At 43.3% G+C, this 24,454-nt stretch overlaps 1 protein-coding gene across 1 annotated transcript in view; it reads left to right on the top strand.

Moving 5' to 3' along the window:
* vps13d (vacuolar protein sorting 13 homolog D) overlaps window positions 1–24,145 on the top strand; it is a 535,261-nt gene extending 511,116 nt beyond the window's left edge. Inside the window, 3 exon segments of the mRNA XM_034171656.1 lie at window positions 22,452–22,692; window positions 22,911–23,045; window positions 23,468–24,145. Of these exon segments, the coding sequence (XP_034027547.1) occupies window positions 22,452–22,692; window positions 22,911–23,042 (373 nt within the window). The 3' untranslated portion in view covers window positions 23,043–23,045; window positions 23,468–24,145.
* Window positions 24,146–24,454: the final 309 nt, after the last annotated feature.

Raw genomic sequence — 24,454 nt, 5'->3', positions numbered from 1 at the left:
TTGTTCATGTAAATGGGGAATCTTCTTCACAGACTAAGGTTAATTATGGAGTTCCACAAGGTTCTGTGCTAGGACCAATTTTATTCACTTTATATACTCAACAAAAATATAAACGCAACACTTTTGGTTTTGCTCCCATTTTGTATGAGATGAACTCAAAGATCTAAAACTTTTTCCACATACACAATATCACCATTTCCCTCAAATATTGTTCACAAACCAGTCGAAATCTGTGATAGTGAGCACTTCTCCTTTGCTAAGATAATCCATCCCACCTCACAGGTGTGCCATACCAAGATGCTGATTAGACACCATGATTAGTGCACAGGTGTGCCTTAGACTGCCCACAATAAAAGGCCACTCTGAAAGGTGCAGTTTTGTTTTGTTGGGGGGGGGGGATACCAGTCAGTATCTGGTGTGACCACCATTTGCCTCATGCAGTGCAACACATCTCCTTCGCATCATCCGTGAAGAGAACACCTCTCCAACGTGCCAAACGCCAGCGAATGTGAGCATTTGCCCACTCAAGTCGGTTACGACGACGAACTGGAGTCAGGTCAAGACCTCGATGAGGACGACGAGCATGCAGATGAGCTTCCCAGAGACGGTTTCTGACAGTTTTGCAGAAATTCTTTGGTTATGCAAACCGATTGTTCCAGCAGCTGTCCGAGTGGCTGGTCTCAGACGATCTTGGAGGTGAACATGCTGGATGTGGAGGTCCTGGGCTGGTGTGGTTACATGTGGTCTGCGGTTGTGAGGCTGGTTGGATGTACTGCCAAATTCTCTGAAACGACTTTGGAGACGGCTTATGGTAGAGACATGAACATTCAATACACGAGCAACAGCTCTGGTTGACATTCCTGCTGTCAGCATGCCAATGGCACGCTCTCTCAAATCTTGCGACATCTGTGGCATTGTGCTGTGTGATAAAACTGCACCTTTCAGAGTGGCCTTTTATTGTGGGCAGTCTAAGGCACACCTGTGCACTAATCATGGTGTCTAATCAGCATCTTGGTATGGCACACCTGTGAGGTGGGATGGATTATCTCAGCAAAGGAGAAGTGCTCACTATTACAGATTTAGACTGGTTTGTGAACAATATTTGAGAGAAATGGTGATATTGTGTATATGGAAAAAGTTTTAGATCTTTGAGTTCATCTCATACAAAATGGGAGCAAAACCAAAAGTGTTGCGTTTATATTTTTGTTGAGTGAAAGCATTGCTTAAATTTTCATTGTTACGCAGATGATACCCAGCTTTATCTATCCATGAAGCCAGAGGACACACACCAATTAGTTAAACTGTAGGAATGTCTTACAGACATAAAGACATGGATGACCTCTAATTTCCTGCTTTTAAATTCAGATAAAACTGAAGTTATTGTACTTGGCCCCACAAATCTTAGAAACATGGTGTCTAACCAGATCCTTACTCTGGATGGCATTACCCTGACCTCTAGTAATACTGTGAGAAATCTTGGAGTCATTTTTGATCAGGATATGTCCTTCAATGTGCATATTAAACAAATATGTAGGACTGCTTTTTTACATTTGCGCAATATCTCTAAAATTAGAAAGGTCTTGTCTCAGAGTGATGCTGAAAAACTAATTCATGCATTTATTTCCTCTAGGCTGGACTATTGTAATTCATTATTATCAGGTTGTCCTAAAAGTTCCCTGAAAAGCCTTCAGTTAATTCAAAATGCTGCAGCTAGAGTACTGACGGGGACTAGAAGGAGAGAGCATATCTCACCCATATTGGCCTCTCTTCATTGGCTTCCTGTTAATTCTAGAATTTAATTTAAAATTCTTCTTCTTGCTTATAAGGTTTTGAATAATCAGGTCCCATCTTATCTTAGGGACCTCATAGTACCATATCACCCCAATAGAGCGCTTCGCTCTCAGACTGCAGGCTTACTTGTAGTTCCTAGGGTTTGTAAGAGTAGAATGGGAGGCAGAGCCTTCAGCTTTCAGGCTCCTCTCCTGTGGAACCAGCTCCCAATTCAGATCAGGGAGACAGACACCCTCTCTACTTTTAAGATTAAGCTTAAAACTTTCCTTTTTGCTAAAGCTTATAGTTAGGGCTGGATCAGGTGACCCTGAACCATCCCTTAGTTATGCTGCTATACGAGGTCTGTCCAAAAAGTATCGTACCTCTTTATTTGTTGCAGAAGCCATATGAATTTGAATCACGTGTGATTGCATCAGCCAAGCTTGAACCTTTGTGCGCATGTGTGAGTTTTTTCACGCCTGTCGGTTGCGTCATTCGCCTGTGAGCAGGCTTTGAGTGAGCACTGGTCCACCACTCTCGTCGGATTTTCATTGCAAATAAATGTCTGGACGATTTGGAGCTTTGCTGCATCAAATTTTTCCAGAAACTGTGAGAGACCTCCAGGTGGACACCATTGGGAAAATTTAGATGGCTTTCATCGACGATTTTTATGGGGATTACACAGATTAAGGAGTGCTCCATCCGGTTTAAAGACCGCCCACAGCGTCTGAGAGCGCAGCGCGCTCCGAGCCCCGATTGACAGGCTCAAAGCCCACTCAAACAACCAGATCATTTCCAACGTGAAGGCTTTGTTGATCCGGGACGTCATCTAACTTTCACAAAAAAGGCAGAAGGCGTGGACATCAGCACCTTTTCGGCACATTCTACTGTTACAGGAGTTTTTTTCATGGAAAGAGAAGCGGAGGATTGCACAACCATGCCGCTCATGGCGCGGGACAAAACCACCTCCGTGTTGGTCTCAGAGGACGGCTTTCAGATGGCTCAGATGGCTTACGGTTGCTTTTCAGTCGTGTGAGTATCCGAGAAATTGTGCATGAGCTGGACGTGCCCCAACATGTCCTGTGAGGCTTCATCACGGCGTTGCTTTGCGCCATGCGGCTCCGCCGCGACGCGCGGAGTTCCTCCGCTCCTCTTTCCATGACAAAAACTCCTGTAACAGTGGAATGTGCCGTTCATTTCTAAACTGGATGCTGTCTTGATCCGGTATGTCGTCTGACTAGCACAGGAATTGCGGAAGACGTGGACATCAGCACTTTTTTCGGCACATTGAGACAGACGTGCAGAGGAGCCGCATGGCGCAAAGCACCGCCGTGATGAAGCCTCGCAGTACATGTTGGGGCATGTCCAGCTCATGCACAATTTCTTGGATACTCACACGACTGAAAAGCAACCGGAAGCCGTCTGAAAGCCACCTGAAAGCCATCCTGTGAGACCAACACGGAGGTGGTTTTGTCCCGCGCCATGAGCGGCACAGTGGCGCAATCCTCCGCTTCTCTTTCCATGAAAAAAAAACTCCTGTAACCGAAAAAGTGCTGATGTCCGCACCTTCTGCCTTTTTTGTGAAAGTTAGACGACGTCCCGGCAAAGCTCCAAATCGTTCAGACATTTATTCGCAATAAAAATCCGATGATAGGGGTGGACCACTGCTCACACAAAGCCTGCTCACAGGCGAATGACGCAACTGACAGGTGTGAAAAAACTCATGCATGCGCACAAAGGTTCAAGCTTGGCTGATGCAATCACACGTGATTCAAATCCATATGGTTTTTGCAAAAAATAAAAAGGTCCGATACTTTTTGGACAGACCTCATAGACTTAGACTGCTGGGGGGTTCCCATGATGCACTGAGTGTTTCTTTCTCTTTTTGCTCTGTATGCACCACTCTGCATTTAATCATTAGTGATTGATCTCTGCTGTCTTCCACAGCATGTCTTTTTCCTGATTCTCTCCCCTCAGCCCCAACCAGTCCCAGTAGAAGACTGCCCCTCCCTGAGCCTGGTTCTGCTGGAGGTTTCTTCCTGTTAAAAGGGAGTTTTTCCTTCCCACTGTCGCCAAGTGCTTGCTCACAGGGGGTCGTTTTGACCGTTGGGGTTTTTCTGTAATTCTTCTATGGCTTTTGCCTTACAATATAAAGCACCTTGGGGCAACTGTTTGTTGTGATTAGGCGCTATATAAATAAAATTGATTTCATTTGATTTGATTTGAAGGACATATCCTGATCAAAAATGACTCCAAGATTTCTCACAGTATTACTGGAGGTCAGGGTAATGCCATCCAGAGTAAGGATCTGGTTGGCTTCCTTGAGCAGCCTGGTAGGAATGGGGTCTAATAGACATGTTGATGGTTTGGAGGAAGTAACTAATGAAAATAACTCAGACAGAACAATCAGAGAGAAAGAGTCTAACCAAATACCGGCATCACTGAAAGCAGCCAAAGAGAATGATATGTCTTTGGGATGGTTATGAGTAATTTTTCTCTAATAGTTAAAATTTTATTAGCAGAGAAAGTCATGAAGTCATTACTAGTTAAAGTTAAAGGAATACTCGGCTCAATAGTGCTCTGACTCTTTGTCAGCCTGGCTACAGTGCTGAAAAGAAACCTGGGGTTGTTCTTATTTTCTTCAATTAGTGATGAGTAGTAAGATGTCCTAGCTTTACGGAGGGCTTTTTTATAGAGCAGCAGACTCTTTTTCCAGGCTAAGTGAAGATCTTCTAAATTAGTGAGACGCCATTTCCTCTCCAACTTACGGGTTATCTGCTTTAAGCTGCGAGTTTGTGAGTTATACCACGGAGTCAGGCACTTCTGATTTAAGGCTCTCTTTTTCAGAGGAGCTACAGCATCCAAAGTTGTCCTCAATGAGGATATAAAACTATTGACGAGATAATCTATCTCACTCACAGAGTTTAGGTAGCTACTCTGCACTGTGTTGGTATATGGCATTGGAGAACATAAAGAAGGAATCATATCCTTAAACCTAGTTACAGCACTTTCTGAAAGACTTCTACTGTAATGAAACTTATTCCCCACTGCTGGGTAGTCCATCAGAGTAAATGTAAATGTTATTAAGAAATGATCAGACAGAAGGGGGTTTTCAGGGAATACTGTTAAGTCTTCAATTTCCATACCATAAGTCAGAACAAGATCTAAGGTATGATTAAAGTGGTGGGTGGACTCATTTACATTTTGAGCAAAGCCAGTTGAGTCTAAAAATAGATTAAATGCAGTGTTGAGGCTGTCATTCTCAGCATGTGGATGTTAAAATCGCCCACTATAATTATCTTATCTGAGCTAAGCACTAAGTCAGACAAAAGGTCCGAAAATTCACAGAGAAACTCACAGTAACGACCAGGTGGACGAGAGATAACAACAAATAAAACTGGTTTTTGGGACTTCCAGTTTTGATGGACAAGACTAAGAGTCAAGCTTTCAAATGAATTAAAGCTCTGTCTGGATTTTTGATTAATTAATAAGCTGGAGTGGAAGATTGCTGCTAATCCTCCGCCTCGGCCCGTGCTACAAGTGTTCTGGCAGTTAGTGTGACTCGGGGGTGTTGACTCATTTAAACTAACATATTCATCCTGCTGTAACCAGGTTTCTGTAAGGCAGAATAAATCAATATGTTGTATGTTGATCAATTAACAAAACGTAATTATTGTATGGCCTTGCCTTACAATATAAAGCGCCTTGGGGCAACTGTTTGTTGTGATTTGGCGCTATATAAATAAAATTGATTTATTGATCAATTATTATATCATTTACCAACAGGGACTTAGAAGAGAGAGATCTAATGTTTAATAGACCACATTTAACTTTTTTAGTCTGTGGTGCAGTTGAAGGTGCTATATTATTTTTTCTTTTTGAATTTTTATGCTTAAATAGATTTTTGCTGGTTATTGGTGGTCTAGGAGCAGGCACCGTCTCTACGGGGATGGGGTAATGAGGGGATGGCAGGGGGAGAGAAGCTGCAGAGAGGTGTGTTAGACTACAACTCTGCTTCCTGGTCCCAACCCTGGATCATCACAGTTTGGAGGATTTAAGAAAATTGGCCAGATTTCTAGAAATGAGAGCTGCTCCATCCAAAGTGGGATGGATGCCGTCTCTCCTAACAAGACCAGGTGTTCCCGGCCCAGAGAAAACTACAGAGTCTGACATTGTTTTTGCAAAGTTAAAACCACTGAATAGCTGCCAACCCTTTATTCAAAGATGCATAACCACTGAATATGGGTACGTGATGGTCTAGTGGTTAAGCATTGGACTTCAGACCAGAGGATCCTTGGTTCAAAACCCAGTCAGACCAGAAAATCACTACCCTTGAGCAAGGTCCGTAATCCCCTAGTTGCTCCCGGTGTGTGGTGAGCGCCTTTCATGGCAGCACCCTGACATCAGTGTGCGAGTGTGTCTGTGTGAATGTGAGGCATAATTGTAATGCACTTACATACATACTTACATACTTACAGTGCATTGAATGCACTGAATATTCACCTGGTCCTTTGCCCAAAGACACATAACCACTGACTATTCACCGGACCCTTGTTCAAAGACACATACAGTTGTGCTGAAACGTTTACATACCCTGGCAGAATTTGTTTTTTGGTCATTTTTCAGAGAATATGAATGATAACACAAAAAATGGATGCCTGCAACATGTTTCAAAAAAGCTGGGACAGTGGTCTGTTTACCACTGTGTTACATCACCTTTCCTCCTGAATATTCATCCAACCCTTTGTTCAAAGACACATACAGTGAGACAAATAAGTATTTGATCAGGTGTCAATTTTGCAAGTTTTCCCACCTACAAAGAATGGTCTGTAATTTTTTAATCGTAGGTACACTTCAACTGTGAGAGACAGAATAAAAAAAAAAATCAGGAAATCACATTGTATGATTTTTTTTTTTTATTATTTGCATTTTATTGCATGAAATAAGTGTTTGATCACCTATCAACCAGTAAGAATTCTGTCTCTCACAGACCTGTTAATTTTTCTTTAAGAAGCCCTCTTATTCTGCACTCTTTACCTGTATTAATTGCACCTGTTTGAACTTGTTACCTGTATAAAAGACACCTGTTCACACACTCAATCAATCACACTCCAACCTGTCCACCATGGCCAAGACCAAAGAGCTGTCTAAGGACACCAGGGACAAAACTGTAGACCTGCACAAGGCTGGGATGGACTACAGGACAACAGGTAAGCAGCTTGGTAGAAGACAACTGTTGGTGTAATTATTAGAAAATGGAAGAAACATAAGATGACTGTCAGTCTTCCTCGGTTTGGGATTCCATGCAAGATCTCACCTCGTCAGGTAAGAATAATTCTGAGAAAGCCCAGAACTACACAGGAGGACCTGGTCAGTGACCTGAAGAGAGCTGGGACCACAGTCACAAAGATTACATTAGTAACACACTACATCGTCATGGTTTAAAATCCTGCAGGGCAGCAAGGTCCCCCTGCTCAAGCCAGCACATGTCCAGGCCTGTTTGAAGTTCAACACTGACCATTTGGATGATCCAGGGGAGGCATGGGAGAAGGTCGTGTGGTCAGATGAGACCAAAATAAAGCTTTTTGGTATCAACTCCACTCACTATGTTTAGAGGATGAGAACAACCCCAAGAAAACCATCCCAACCATGAAGCATGGGGGGGGGGGGGGAAGCATCATTTTTGGGGGTGCTTTTCTTCAAAGGGGACAGGATGACTGCACCGTATTGAAGGGAGGATGGATGGGGTCATGTATTGCGAGATTTTGGCAAACAACCTCCTTCCCTCAGTAACAGCATTGAAGATGGATCATGGCTGGGTCACACAAGTGTGGCTCTGTAAGAAGCATTTCAAATTCCTGGAGTGGTCTAGCCAGTCTCCAGACCTGAACTCAGTAGAAAATCTTTGGAGTGAGCTGAAACTCGTAACCTGAAAGATCTGGAGATGATCTGTATGGAGGAGTGGACTAAAGTGGGCCTGCTGCAGTGTGCAAACTTGGTCAAGAACTACAGGAAACGTCTGACATCCGTAATTGCAAACAAAGGTTTCTCTACCAAATATCTGACCTCTAACAAAGTCTGTTTTTCTATTGTATCAAATTCTTATTTCAATAAATTGCTTATTTATAAATTGCTTTATTGCTTATGCAATAAAATGCAAATTGATTATTTTAAAATCATGCAATATGATTTTCTGGCAGCCGGTCTGCTCTGTGTCAGCCTGATCCCATCAGATCTCAGAAGCTAAGCAGTGCAGATCTGGTTAATACTTGGATGGGAAACCTCTTTGGAACACCAGCGGCTGTGTGTGTTTCTCCAGTTGGAGAAACACTGGAGTTGTGTCAGGAAGGCCAAATACCACTGCGGATCTGGCTGTATCCACTGTGGCGACCCTGCCACAGGAGCAACCGAAAGGACAACAACAACAACATGATTTTTTGATTTTTATTTATTTATTTTTTTTAGATTCTGTCTCTCACAGTTGAAGTGTACATACGATAAAAATTACAAACCTGTGCAAAATCGACAGTGGATCATGTACTTATTTGCCTCACTGTAACTACCGAGCTTCCGAGGACACATAACTAATGAATAGCCACCTGACCCTTTGCACAAAGACACACAACCACTGAGCATCTGCCCGGCCCTTTCCTAAAAGACGCATAACTACTGAGCATCTGCCCGGCCCTTTCCTAAAAGATGCATAATTACTGAGCATCTGCCCGGCCCTTTCCTAAAAGACGCATTACTGCTGAGCATCTGCCCGGCCCTTTGCTCAAAGGCGCATAAATGTTGAACAGTTCCTGGAATGGGTGGAGGCCAGGGTTGCACTGGACTCCCCTGAAATATGATTGGACACAGATGATTGACATGTCACAGCACCATACGTCCGGTTGAAAAGAGCTGCATTTTGACATCAGTGACCCATATTGGCTGCTAGGTCCCTCCTGTACAGTAGTTGGCGATGTGTACCACAAGAAGCTCTAATCAATGTTAATAGAAGAAGAGAAATGCTTGAGATTTGAATCTGAACACATCGTCTGAACCACAGATTCCAAAGTAATATCAGTGGGTAAACAACCGCTTTTTATGCCAGAAACGAGGTTCAGATTGTTAAAAGTGGAATTTCTCCTTTAATTCAGGTTGCCATATATGTGTGTGTGTGTGTGTGTGTGTGTGTGTGTGTGTGTGTGTGTGTGTGTGTGTGTGTGTGTGTGTGTGTGTGTGTGTGTGTGTGTGTGTTTCTCCGGTGATTTTAATGAATGAAATGAGCAGACAGCAGCTGATTCATGCTTTGTTGGCTTATATGAGATATGTGAAGCCACTCAGGCTGAAAGAAGTACAGCTAATCCTCTGTCCTCCTCCTCTGTTCTGTATAAACTTGTGTAACCTCTTAATTTTGTTCTCTGAAGGCTGACTAAACAGCAGTTTCAGTCTTTTGTTCATGGTAATGAGTCATTCACGTCATCAGCAGAGTCGTTAAGGGAGCCATCAGGAGAGAGGCCGTCCCATCATTAGGAGGGACAGCTGCCCTGTCATTAGGAGCGTGCTAACTAGAGCACAATAGGTGCTAATTAGAGCTATTGTTTAGTCACTAGCCTATAGCAGTCTGCCTCTCGGTAGGAGGGGTCTGGTTAGGTTTAAAACTCCAGCTTTTGTGACTTCTTGATTATTCTTCTCTACAAGAGTCAAGACAGAAGTCAGACCACCAGAGCTAGAATTTTAGCTGAGGAAGCTTCTGCGATTTGAAGCGAAACGTCCTCACGTCAAGCAACCCAGTCCAGTCGAAGATTCAAGCTTCTCTACTACTCCACAGGTGACAGTGTGGGCCCTCGACCTGGCTCCCCCCAGAGCCACATCCTCAGCTCTATCAGTCAGATAGGACCAAAACCACTGGAGTGCTGTGTAGGAGATGCCAATGAAATATTGCAAACAGTGGAGGAGAACAGAATGGTCCACAGTGTCGAACGCGGCTGAGAGGTCCAAAAGTAATAAGAGAGATGTAGCGCCCTGGTCAGAGGCCACCCGCAAATCATTGGTGACCCTAACCAGGGCTGTCTCTGTGCTGTGTGCAGTGCGAAACCATGACTGTAATATTTCATAAAGACTGTGAGAGTGTAGGTGATTGTGAATTTGGGTGGCGTCAGTTTTTTCTGTGATTTTTGAAAGAAAAGGGAGATTGAAGATGGGCCGGTAACTAGATAGAATATCAGGATCAAAGAAGGTTTCTTTAGCAGGGGGTTGATAAGAGCTGTTTTGAGTGAAGTTGGGAGATATCCAGTTTGCAGTGAAGAGCGTATGATGGTAGTGATGAGAGGGATTATGGAATTTATATTCGATTTAATTAGGGCAGTAGGGAGGGGGTCAAGAGGACATGTCGAGGCCCTCATTTTTCTGAAGAGGGCCTCGACATGTCCCTGTGTGGGAAGAGCAAAATGAGAAAAGGGAAATGCTGTAGTTAGGCGGGTAGATGGCAAAGTACTGTGAGATGTTAAACTAGAATGGATGGTATCAATTTTTGAAATGAAAAAATCAAGAATTTTATTACTGATTTTCTGTACTGGTGTTGTGTACATGACTTGGTGGACCGAGGAGATGATTTACTGTTTTGAAAAGTTGTTTGGAATTTCCTGGACTGTTGTTTATGATATTAGAGAAATATTGTGACCGTGCAAAACTGAGCGATTTGGCATATGACCTCTGATGTTCCCTGTAAGCATCTTTGTGAACCGTTAAACCTGTGGTGACAAAGTGCCTCTCGAAGACCCTCCCAGCCGCCTAGAAAAGCAGTGACTAAACAATAACGGAAAACAAAACCTGACATTAACTCGATAAACAAGTGATAAATTAATGAACAATAAATGAAAGCACAACTGACTGAAAAAAACTAGAACAGAACTGAATGAAAGGCCAAAGTAAAAAGTAACAAAGAAAACAAAGTGACAAAGCAAATGGAACATACAATCCCTGGCAATAATTATGGAATCACCGGCCTCGGAGCATGTTCATTCAGTTGTTTAATTTTGTAGAAAAAAAGCAGATCACAGATATGACACAGAACTAAAGTCATTTCAAATGGCAACTTTCTGGCTTTAAAAAACACTATAAGAAATCAGGAAAAAAAATTGTGGCAGTCAGTAACGGTTACTTTTTTAGACCAAGCAGAGGGGAAAAAAATATGGAATCACTCAATTCTGAGGAAAAAATTATGGAATCACCCTGTAAATTTTCATCCCCAAAACTAACACCTGCATCAAATCAGATCTGCTCGTTAGTCTGCATCTAAAAAGGAGTGATCACACCTTGGAGAGCTGTTGCACCAAGTGGTCTGACATGAATCATGGCTCCAACACAAGAGATGTCAATTGAAACAAAGGAGAGGATTATCAAACTCTTAAAAGAGGGTAAATCATCACGCAGTGTTGCAAAAGATGTTGGTTGTTCACAGTCAGCTGTGTCTAAACTCTGGACCAAATACAAACATGGGAAGGTTGTTAAAGGCAAACATACTGGTAGACCAAGGAAGACATAAAAGCGTCAAGAAAGAAAACTTAAAGCAATATGTCTCAAAAATCGAAAATGCACAACAAAACAAATGAGGAACAAATGGGAGGAAACTGGAGTCAACGTCTGTGACCAAACTGTAGGAAACCGCCTAAAGGAAATGGGATTTACATACAGAAAAGCTAAACGAAAGCCATCATTAACACCTAAACAGAAAAAAACAAGGTTACAATGGGCTAAGGAAAAGCAATCGTGGACTGTGGATGACTGGATGAAAGTCATATTTAGTGATGAATCTCAAATCTGCATTGGGCAAGGTGATGATGCTGGAACTTTTGTTTGGTGCCGTTCCAATGAGATTTATAAAGATGACTGCCTGAGGAGAACATGCAAATTTCCACAGTCATTGATGATATGGAGCTGCATGTCAGGTAAAGGCACTGGGGAGATGGCTGTCATTACATCATCAATAAATGCACAAGTTTACGTTGATATTTTGGACACTTTTCTTTTCCCATCAATTGAAAAGATGTTTGGGGATGATGAAATCATTTTTCAAGATGATAATGCATCTTGCCATAGAGCAAAAACTGTGAAAACATTCCTTGCAAAAAGACACATAGGGTCAATGTCATGGCCTGCAAATAGTCCGGATCTTAATCCAATTGAAAATCTTTGGTGGAAGTTGAAGAAAATGGTCCATGACAAGGCTCCAACCTGCAAAGCTGATCTGGCAACAGCAATCAGAGAAAGTTGGAGCCAGATTGATGAAGAGTACTGTTTGTCACTCATTAAGTCCATGCCTCAGAGACTGCAAGCTGTTAGAAAAGCCAGAAGTGGTGCAACAAAATACTAGTGATGTGTTGGAGCGTTCTTTTGTTTTTCATGATTCCATAATTTTTTCCTCAGAATTGAGTGATTCCATATTTTTTCCCTCTGCTTGGTCTAAAAAAGTAACCGTTACTGACTGCCACAATTTTTTTTCCTGATTTCTTATAGTGTTTCTTAAAGCCAGAAAGTTGCCATTTGAAATGACTTTAGTTTTGTGTCATGTCTGTGATCTGCTTTTTTTCTACAAAATTAAACAACTGGATGAACATCCTCCAAGGCCGGTGATTCCATAATTTTTGCCAGGGGTTGTAGAATAAACACATAATGTAAACAAGCAACTAATAAATCAAAGCCGGAACAGAAGATGAGAAAAATAAAGAGGCAAAAATAGAATCAAAGCCCTGATCAGGGCCAAAACGTGACACTGATGATGCATTTCACTTAAAAATACACATACCACTGAGTGTTTCTCAACTGTGCTCAAAAGTATTGGAACACTTGGTATTTCATACATTTTACTTTGTTTTTGCCATTTCAAATACAAATAATAAATAAATCTAAAGTTATCCTCCTTAACAATTGGAAGCAAATCTCTACAACTTGATATAAATGAATTAAAAATATAAAATCCAGCTCTCTGATGAAGTGGTGTAGAGAAGGATTTTCTTAAAAAGAAGACCTGAAAGTTCAGCTACAATTTGACAGAAAGTACATTTGAGATGAAAGCCTAGATTTGATATTTTGGTGAAAGAAACATTTGTATTTCTTCATAATTGATGTAAATAAAGTCCAAGACATACTCAGTGACTTGGAAATGTTCATGTTTCATCCCCTGACTTGTCTGAAGAAAACTGGCAATAAAACTGATTATTATTTACAGGTTTTATCAAGTTTCAGTTTGAGTTTGAGGAAGATAATTTTAGAAATTTTTATTCTTTATATTTTTTCTTCAATTCAATTCAATTTAATTAGCTTATAATGCGCCAAATCACAGCAAAAGCCATCTCAAAGTGCCTTACATAAAACAGTTCAACATAAAATTTAAATAAATAATTAAAAATGAATTAAAAAAATTCAAATACATAAATAAAAGAAGTAAAAGAATAAAACAAATATAAAAAAGGGGTGAAGGTTTTTCTTGTTTTTGAAATGGCACAAACAAAATAAAATGTGGACCATGATGTCTTTGAACTGTTGTTTTTGACAGGGTGAAATGGTTGTACAGCAAATATCATTAATTACTTTTAAAAACAGTAATTAGGTGTACATGTTTCAATTACTTATGCATCCTTTATAATCTCATCCCCACTAATATTTGGTTAAATGTCCCTTAGCAAGCTGCACTTCGACCAGACACTTTTGTTAGCCAACAACAAGCTTCTGGCATAGTTCTGGCTGGATATTTGACCGATATTATTAGCAGAACTAGGAAAGTTTATTTAAATTGGTTGCCTTCTTAGCATGGACCTGACTTTTAAGCGTAGTCCACAAATTTTCAGTGGGGCTGAGGTCGGGGTTTTGGGAAGGCCATTGCAGAGGTTTTATGTCAGCCTGCACTCAAAAAATTAACTTGCTCAGTGAACATAAAACATTTTTCCACCTAAGTAAAATGCATTAACCTGGCCAGAAACAATTTTGCTGAGTGACCTAAGTGTACATTTGTTGGGTCAACATGATGAATTTGCGTTACTGTTACCATATTACCATGGTTCAGGCCAACTAGATTTGAAAAGGTACGTGTAACAAACATAAAAATTAAGTCCCTTCGGCTTCTCCCTTGTTTGCACTCGGGGTCACCACAGCAAATCTGAGGTGGATCTGCATGTTGAATTGACACAGGCTTCACATCAGATGTCCTTCCTGACGCAACTTCACATTACATCATGGGTTAAAGTTCTCTGTCACCACGATGGATTTCCATCATTTGGAAAATTTAACTACACATACGCACGCGCACGTGGTGTCACGGATGTTTTGGGGCCGAAATATGATAGTCTCACTGTCAAAGCAACATCCCATTCTGCACTAATCAAAGCAGCAGCAATGTCAGCGTGGATGGCGCCGCACTGCGGAGGAAGGGACTGTGTGAATTTTCCTTCCTCTCCGCTCTGTTTACTGCTTGCTATGAGCCATGGTCCTTCTCCTCCCTGTCTGTCTGGGAACATTGGTAGACACTCCCCAAGTAGAGCAGAGTGTGGCTTTGCTTTGAACCAGTGAAGCAGTGCTTCGATGGTTCATTGTTTTATTTCGCTTTATCTTAATTTTTCCACGCTAAAACCCTAAAGAGCATATGTCTGTGAGTAATATTTACCTTTTTTATGTTAAAATCATACAGTGCGTAACTGCTGTGTGCTTGTTTTCACTGAAACATGGCTAAATGACAACATTCCGGACTCTGCTGTACAAATGGAACAGCTAGCATGCTATTGAGCTGACCGGGCCCTCGTAAACGGAGGATAGACTTGCGGCGGGGGTCTGTGTGTCTACATTCGACATGAGTGGTGCCGGGACGCTGTGGTGGTGTGCAAACACTGCACATCACTAGCGGAGTTTATGATCATTAAGTGCCGTCCCTTCTATCTGCCCAGGGAGTTTACTGTGATTCTGCTGGCCCCAGTCCACACCCCCCCCCCCCACCCCCCCACCAACAGCAGCAGTGACAGGAATGCAGCACTCAGTGAACTGTACCAGACTATCAGTGAACAACAAACTGCACACCCAGACGGTTTTATCATCCTCACTGGAGATTTTAATCATGCTGATCTCAAAACTGTACTTCCAAAATTTCATCAGCATGTTGATTTCCCAACAAGGGGGAAAAAAATACCTTGGACTTGGCTTACAGCACACAAAAAGGAGCAAACAGAGCCACCCCCCTCCCCCACATCGGACTATCTGACCACATCACTGTTATGCTAATGCCAGCATACAGACAAACTGTGAAAGTCATCAAATCTGCTAACAAGCAGGTAAGAGTGTGGCCAGGGGGGCCACCTCTGCTCTCCAGAACTGCTTCGACACAACGGATTGGGAAATGTTCAAACACGCAGCAACCTACAACAACAACACTAACATTGAGGAGTACACTGACACTGTGACCTCCTACATCACAAAGTGCATTGATGATGTGATCCACACAAAAACCATCATCACCCAGGCCAACCGGAAACCATGGTTGACAGGTGATGTCCACAAGCTGCTGAGAGCCAGAGACAATGCCTTCAGAGCCGGGGATGAATCTGGCTTGAGAACAGCGAGAGCTAACCTGTCCCGTGGCATCAGGAAGGCAAAAAAGGACGACACACAAAAGACGTCCCACTTCAGAGATAGCAAGGACGCACAGAGCCTATGGCGAGGCATTCAGGCCGTCACTGAGTACCACAGAGCTGTGACACCGCGTTCACACCGGGCGCTACCAGACGCCACAAATTTGCATCAGTCGCGTGGCGATGGATGCGCCACCATCGCCCAGTGTGTTGTTCTGCATTTGCTGCAAAAATTCGCCCCAGTGCGTCATCAAATAGGAGGAGCTTCCATTCCACTCGCCGGCTCCTGTTGTCAGTCAGGTTAACATGATGGACCTTGATCACACGGCGTGAGTTGTTGTGGAAAGCTGACAAACGTCATGAGATGTTCCCAATTCGGGAAGTATCATTATTTGCTGCAGGAGCTGCGTCTGGATGATGCCCACTTTCAGCGGTCCTTCTGCCTCTGCAGGACCCAGTTTGAGGACCTCCTGTCCCGTTCACGCGCGCACATGTAAACAATTGGAAAAAAAAAAACTAACTCCGCTGCTCCTGCTGTGGGGCTGCTCCTCACTCTTCCCCCAAACTCTGTCATAATTGTGAAATAAAGGACAAAAGGGACATAAGTCCTGCTCACAGGCTGGCTGCCAGAGACAGGACTTGTTCACATCTTCACTCAAACTCCAGACATCTCCACGTCACTACATATTCAGTCCCTGATTGGTCATCGCGGCGCACCAAGACGAAAAAGTTCAGATTTTTCAACTTGGGGAGGAGGGAAACTAGACGTGACACGAAGCAATATCAATATCACGCCAATCGCGTCACATCATTCGCGTCCATCATGTCGCGCTGAGTGGCTTGGCGCCACAACGCATCCTTCCATAGGGATTACATGGCAACCTGTCGCTGCTGTCGGTCATGCCGCGCCTGACGTGAACACGGCTTGAGAGCAACACCTCTCTGCTCAACAACCTGAACTGCTTCTTTGCACGCTTTGAAGCACTGAACACCACACAGCCACAGAAGACCGCACCCCCTCCCCACGACCAGACCCTGTACCTCTCTGTCGCCAGCGTGAAGAAGACACTGGTGGCCGTCAACACCCACAAAGCAACAGGTCTGGACAACATCCCTGGTCGCGTGCTGAATTACTGCGCAGAGGAGCTTAAGGATGTCTTCATAGACATCTTTAACACTTCCCTGAAGCAAGCCATTGTTCCATCATGCTTCAAAGCTGCCACCATCATACCCGTGCCAAAAAAATCAGCTCCATCCTGCTTCAATGACTACCGTCACATCCATCATCATGAAGTGCTTCGAACGGCTAGTCATGTCACACATCAAATCCATCCTCCCCCCCACCCTAGACCCCTCCCAGTTCGCATACGGAGCCAAGCGTTCTACAGAGGACGCAATCTGCTCAGCCCTGCACCCAGTCCTCACCCATCTGGACAAGAAGGACTCATATGTGAGAATGCTGCTCATAGACTTAAGTTCAGCGTTCAACACAATAATACCTCAACAGCTCATCTGCAAACTGGACAAACTGGGGCTCAGCACCTCCCTTTGCAACTGGCTGTTGGACTTCCTCACCCAGAGGCTACAAGCAGTCCGTGTTGGCAACACCTCGAGCAGCATTGTATTGAACACTGGGGCTCCCCAAGCCTGCGTGCTCAGTCCACTGCTCTTCACTTTACTGACACATGACTGCACAACAACCCACAGCACAAACCACATAGTGAAGTTTGCGGATGGCACAACTCTGGTGGGGCTCATCACCAAGGGCGCTGAAACTCACTCCAGGGAAGAGGTCAACCTTCTGACCACGTGGTGCAGAAACAACAACCTCCTGCTGAATGTCAGCAAGACCAAGGAGATTGTTGTTCACTTCCGGAAAGGTCACACCCAACACCTGCCACTGACCATCGAGGGTACTGCTGTGGAGAGAGTGAGCAGCACCAAATTCCTGGGGGTGCACATCAGTGAGGACCTGTCCTGGACCACCAACACTGCATCACTTTCAAAGAAGGCCCAGCGGCGTCTCTACTTCCTGCGCAAACTCAAGCGGGCAAGTGCTCCACCAACCATCATGAGCACTTTCTACCGTGGCACCATTGAGAGCATCCTCTCCAGCTGCAACACTGTGTGGGGTGGAAGCTGCACTGACTACAACAGGAAGCCCTGCAGCGCATAGTGAATGCAGCTGGAAGGATCATCAGTGCCTCACTCCTCTCTGTGCAAGACATATACACCATCCACCTCACCCACAAAACAACCACAATTGTGGGTGATGCAAGCCATCCCGCACACAGCCTGTTTAGCACTCTGCCCTCCGGGAAGAGGTACAGGAGCCTCCGGTCCGGCACCATCAGACTCACAAAGAGCTTCATCAACCAGGCTGTGAGATTATTGAACTCTCTGCCCCCAGCTCCACCCAGGCTTTCAAGAAGCTTATATATATATATATATCAATTTTATTTATATATATATATATATATATATCAATTTTATTTATATAGCGCCAAATCACAACAAACAGTTGCCCCGAGGCGCTTTATATTGTAAGGCAAGGCCATACAATAATTACGTAAAAACCCCAATGGTCAAAACGACCCCCTTTGAGGTGGGAAGGAAAAACTCCCTTTTAACAGGAAGAAACCTCCAGCAGAACCAGGCTCAGGGAAGGGCAGTCTTCTGCTGGGACTAGTTGGGGCTGAGGGAGAGAACCAGGAAAAAGACATGCTGTGGAGGGGAGCAGAGATCAATCACTAATGATTAAATGCAGAGTGGTGCATACAGAGCAAAAAGAGAAAGAAACACTCAGTGCATCATGGGAACCCCCCAGCAGTCTAAGTCTATAGCAGCATAACTAAGGGATGGTTCAGGGTCACCTGATCCAGCCCTAAGGATAAGCTTTAGCAAAAAGGAAAGTTTTAAGCCTAATCTTAAAAGTAGAGAGGGTGTCTGTCTCCCTGATCTGAATTGGGAGCTGGTTCCACAGGAGAGGAGCCTGAAAGCTGAAGGCTCTACCTCCCATTCTACTCTTACAAACCCTAGGAACTACAAGTAAGCCTGCAGTCTGAGAGCGAAGCGCTCTATTGGGGTGATATGGTACTATGAGGTCCCTAAGATACGATGGGACCTGATTATTCAAACCCTTATAAGTAAGAAGAAGAATTTTAAATTCTATTCTAGAATTAACAGGAAGCCAATGAAGAGAGGCCAATATGGGTGAGATATGCTCTCTCCTTCTAGTCCCCGTTAGTACTCTAGCTGCAGCATTTTGAATTAACTGAAGGCTTTTCAGGGAACTTTTAGGACAACCTGATAATAATGAATTACAATAGTCCAGCCTAGAGGAAATAAATGCATGAATTAGTTTTTCAGCATCACTCTGAGACAAGACCTTTCTAATTTTAGAGATATTGCATAAATGCAAAAAAGCAGTCCTACATATTTGTTTAATATGCGCTTTGAATGACATATCCTGATCAAAAATGACTCCAAGATTTCTCACAGTATTACTAGAGGTCAGGGTAATGCCATCCAGAGTAAGGATCTGGTTAATCAATCAATTTCAATCAATTTTCAATCAATTTTTTTTATATAGCGCCAAATCACAACAAACAGTTGCCCCAAGGCGCTTTATATTGTAAGGCAAGGCCATACAATAATGATGTAAAACCCCAACGGTCAAAACGACCCCCTGTGAGCAAGCACTTGGCTACAGTGGGAAGGAAAAACTCCCTTTTAACAGGAAGAAACCTCCAGCAGAACCAGGCTCAGGGAGGGGCAGTCTTCTGCTGGGACTGGTTGGGGCTGAGGGAGAGAACCAGGAAAAAGACATGCTGTGGAGGGGAGCAGAGATCGATCACTAATGATTAAATGCAGAGTGGTGCATACAGAGCAAAAAGAGAAAGAAACAGTGCATCATGGGAACCCCCCAGCAGTCTACGTCTATAGCAGCATAACTAAGGGATGGTTCAGGGTCACCTGATCCAGCCCTAACTATAAGCTTTAGCAAAAAGGAAAGTTTTAAGCCTAATCTTAAAAGTAGAGAGGGTGTCTGTCTCCCTGATCTGAATTGGGAGCTGGTTCCACAGGAGAGGAGCCTGAAGCTGGTTAGACACCATGTTTCTAAGATTTGTGGGGCCAAGTACAATAACTTCAGTTTTATCTGCGTTTAAAAGCAGGAAATTAGAGGTCATCCATGTCTTTATGTCTGTAAGACAATCCTGCAGTTTAGCTAATTGGTGTGTGTCCTCTGGCTTCATGCATAGATAAAGCTGGGTATCATCTGCGTAACAATGAAAATTTAAGCAATGCCGTCTAATAATACTGCCTAAGGGAAGCATGTATAAAGTGAATAAAATTGGTCCTAGCACAGAACCTTGTGGAACTCCATAATTAACCTTAGTCTGTGTAGAAGATTCCCCATGTACATGAACAAATTGTAATCTATTAGATAAATATGATTCAATCCACCGCAGTGCAGTGCCTTTAACAAGCACAGAGATGAGTCCACTGTCCGAGGCCATAAGATCATTTGTAACCTTCACTAATGCTGTTTCTGTACTATGATGAATTCTAAACCCTGACTGAAACTCTTCAAATAGACCATTCCTCTGCAGATGATCAGTTAGCTGTTTTACAACTACCCTTTCAAGAATTTTTGAGAGAAAAGGAAGGTTGGAGATTGGCCTATAATTAGTTAATAATTTTGGACTGATAAATTTTAGACAGCTAACCTATTTTTGCAGGCATGGTGAATAAAACGTAATAGTTATAAACATATATGAAGTCCGAAATCAAAGATTTGAATACCTACCTCTTAAATGTTTTGTAGTAGATGCACAGCTCTAGCCTCTGCAAACAGAGGAGAGCTGGTTCCAGGAGAAACTGCTCTATCCTCTGCAGACAAAGAACTAGTCACAAAAAAGAAAAGCTCATTTCTTTTGACCCCATGTGGATATGCTGGCAATATCACCCAAGTCATCCAGAGACATACAGTTTTAACTTATGGTTAAAATTTTAACCAAACTAATTTTGGACAAGTTATTTAAATTAACGTCACGTCTGAAGTTTTATAAAGTGAAAATATCAGATATATGTTTTAGTTTTAAAGTAATGCACTAATTGTGAAGGTTTTAATGGGGACATGCTGTGCCCAGTGCATTATGGGTAACCTCAGTACATTCACGACAGAAGAAATGCATTTGCGACGCTCTGATCAGGCTCCACACAGACAACAGTATTAAACCCTTTGTATATTGTGCCTAAAACTCTCGTGAATATATTCTCTGGGTTTATAAACGTTGTTATTGTGTTTGTTTTATGTGAAAATGCCAGAAGAAGCTCAGGTTGCTTCTCCATTATTTTCAATTGGAATCACTGTGAGCTGCAACGCTTCAAGTTCTTTAACGTCTTGCTTTAGTCAAACACTGACTGTCCTCGTTGTTCCAGAGTAATATATATAAGATGTCTGAAATTCGGTTTGCATTTATTAAATTCCACACATCTTAAACGTAGCAGACATAGACGGATTATTTATTTGGAATAATAAATGATCCGTATGATCCATATGAAAACTGCAAGTTTTCAGGGTCTCTACTGCCATCTACTGGCCAGTAGTGTTCATGGCAGTGTTCTATTTATTTTGACCCCGGTTATATCTGATGGTTGTCATATCACCTTTTTGGCTTTGCAAATGGCTCTTCTTTTTTTTGTTTTTACAAATAAAAAAATGGCATATTTTACAAAAGCACATTTATATGTAAACACCAGCATACACACCTCACATTGTGTTGGTATTTACATAGAATGAATGAGTCATCCAATCAGTGTTAGCGGAGGCTCATTTACCCATAATCCCTTTGGCATCTGTCTGTGTTTGTTACAGAACTTCAGAATTAGTGCATTATTTAAAATTAAAAGATATATGCTATATTTTAACTTTGTACAAATGACAGAATTGACATTAATGGAGGTATTCTATCCATATTAATTTTATTTACACTTCAAAACCAATTAAGTCAGCACTGCTTTACTTTCCAAGACCTCCGCCTCACGGCGACACTGCTATTGAATAGAGTGTTGAGCTTCACTGCTCCTCTCAGCTGTTTCACTGCTGCAAGCTATGTATTAAACAGGAGCTTCCAGCAGGGGGCAGGACGCACAAAGACAGAAGTGCTGACTCATGGTTTGGGTCTGTGGTCGTCACAGAAGTGATTCAGTTTGTTAGTTGCAAGTGTACGGGAGACAATACTACTGAAAGTTATCGGTTAGCTGTAGCTTCCTATAATTTTTTGGGTGGTTTATTGGTTTAGCTTCATAAAAGATAACTTTTCAGTAGCTGATTATCTGTTATCAAAGCAAATTTTTTGGTTAGCTGTGCCCACCACTGCTTTGTGCAGTTGTGCAGGTGCTAATTTTGTATTTTGACTGTACACTCAGCGACACAGCACCCTTTTGGCGCATTTACCGGATTAGAACCGATCAAAATACTACAAAAGACAAAGAATTTTTACTTGACAGTTTGAAGTGAGTGTTCTTTGTTTCAGAGGGCTTCATACCCATTAAAATTCACCACAAGACAAAAATGTTCTGGGGACGCACCCCCAGACCCCCAGAATCAAGACTACACCCACGCTCCCACCACCCTTTTATGCACCTTTATGTTCAGGTTTTTGCATTATTTTTATGCTTTGACTCTCCCTCCCTCCTCTTAGAGGCTATTTAGAATAGATTTGTATAATGTGTTAATTGTATTTATTGAGGAAAAAACAGTGCCCCACTATGCCACATTTTAGGGAATTGCTGGCATTGATTTTTGCCAGGAAAAAATTTCAGTCAGATGAAAATTTATTGCTTTAACCCATGCACTATGTCAATAAGTAACTCTTCAAAGCCCCACAATGCTGAGAACGTCTTCACAGAAAGCCTAACTCAGGTCTGAACACCTCCTTTTTAAACTTCCCCAACAGAACCAACCCCAAAATGCTCAATTTTCACTTTGTAATTATAAAAGTAATCACTTGAAGACGAGATGGTGAATATCAGCAGTGTCTGATTTTTTTTTTCCCCCCTTCCTCATTCCAGTTTCATTGCGGTGGAGCCGACTGACACCTACTGCGTGCTCATCTCCTCCAAAGTGGTCTACTTTCTCAAACTGGGCGAGTATGTGGACCGCGAGGCCATCTTCCTGGAGGTAAAGTACGATGACCTGTACCACTGCCTGGTTTCCAAGGACCACGGGAAAGTCTATGTGCAGCTCACCAAGAAGGCTGACAGCGTCAGCAGTGGCATAGCGATTCCTGGCCCCTCCCACCAGAAACCGATGGTGAGACACTTGTCTTTTTTCAAGTTGAGGTGGAATAATGAGGTTTGCTACACTTCATTTTGTTGATGTAATAATCCACAAAACAAAGTGTGTGAAATACTTATAAAATAACCTATAACCGCTGCCCCTCTCCACGGAGGAGTGGCAGCCGAGGGTCTGCTGGGTTTTTTGTTTTTTTAGTGCGTTTTTGCTCTGAGTTTTCTCCACCTGCTCCACAGGTTCACGTGAAGAGTGAAAGTCTGGCTGCTAAAATCTCTCAAGAAATCAACTATGCCAAGAGTCTGTACTACGAGCAGCAGCTGATGCTGCCCGTCAGCGAGAACGAGGACAGTTTGGTGCTGGAGTCCTGAGAGCGCCATGCACACCTTCACAGGCCGCCGCCCGTGGACTCTCACTAACGCTGTCACCCTACAGCACGTCACACGGAATCAGCACTCTTCAGGCAGACGGCGGTCTGTCTGCGCCGCGTGCAGACGGCGGTCTGTCTGCGCCGCGTGCAGACGGCGGTCTGTCTGCGCCGCGTGCAGACGGCGGTCTGTCTGCGCCGCGTGCAGACGGCGGTCTGTCTGCGCCGCGTGCAGACGGCGGTCTGTCTGCGCCGCGTGCAGACGGCGGTCTGTCTGCGCCGCGTGCAGACGGCGGTCTGTCTGCGCCGCGTGCAGACGGCGGTCTGTCTGCGCCGCGTGCAGACGGCGGTCTGTCTGCGCCGCGTGCAGACGGCGGTCTGTCTGCGCCGCGTGCAGACGGCGGTCTGTCTGCGTGTGGTTTCATTGTTCTTGTTGTGTTGACTTTTAGCTGAGTTCAGAGTTTATATTTTTCTGTGGGTCACAAAGGCACCGTAACCTTTGTGTGTAACACTGACTCTGTGTGAGATTCGAAGCTGAAGAATCGTCTTATCTGATTGGCTGACAGCAGCCTGGACGCTTGTGGTGGATTTCCATCACACAGGAGCAGCCGTTTTGACTTTTTCTGCAGTAAACACATTTTGTGATTTCATTTGAATCAGTTTGTTTTTTTGTGTTTTTATTAAGATGGCTACTGCCAGAATTTTGGCTTCCTGCCCCAAACTCTTGTACATACTGTATCAATTCAGAGATGTAGCTGATTATATAATGAGATTTACTCAAAAAATCTATTTTGTGTATCAGGTTGCAGTTTGTGTGATGTTGTCATGGGACACGGAGCCACACACACACATACACGCACACACTGTTATTGGTGGGCCTTATTAATCAGTGTTTCCTGCCGCCTCTGGAATCTGGTTGGGAGTCAGACGGGACAGTCTTCCTCAGCTGAACATATTGTAGACTGTATGTTTGGAATTTATCTCCCGCTGCTCTGATCAGAATGATTTCCAACTGATGAAGAAACTGATTTCATACGCTGCTTAGATTTCTGATACTGTGCACAAAATTTGAACCAAATGCAAATAAAGCAGCTGACTTGCAACAGTGAATGGGTTTGGTCTCTGATTTCAAAGGTTTGAACATTTTATGCTGAAGAGTCACTGCACACAGAAATCTGTTTGCAAAGATGATTTAATCACATAAATGTTACCTGCAGTGTCCATTAGATGTCATCGTTCCAGGCACAGTTGAGGTGTAACAATTATTTAATGATATCTTCTTCCCCTTCACTTCCAACACCACCACCACCCATGACCCCTGTCAGGGTCACCACAGCAGGTCATCCATCCCCATTTCCACATCACCATGTCCTCTCTTATCTTCTTCTGTCACACCAACCACCTGCATGTCCTCCC

Source organism: Thalassophryne amazonica, chromosome 6 (genome assembly GCF_902500255.1).
Source record: "Thalassophryne amazonica chromosome 6, fThaAma1.1, whole genome shotgun sequence".
NCBI classification, from domain to species: Eukaryota; Metazoa; Chordata; class Actinopteri; order Batrachoidiformes; family Batrachoididae; genus Thalassophryne; species Thalassophryne amazonica.
Note: the sequence above shows the minus strand (reverse complement) of the source record. Positions and strands in the feature narration are given on the sequence as shown.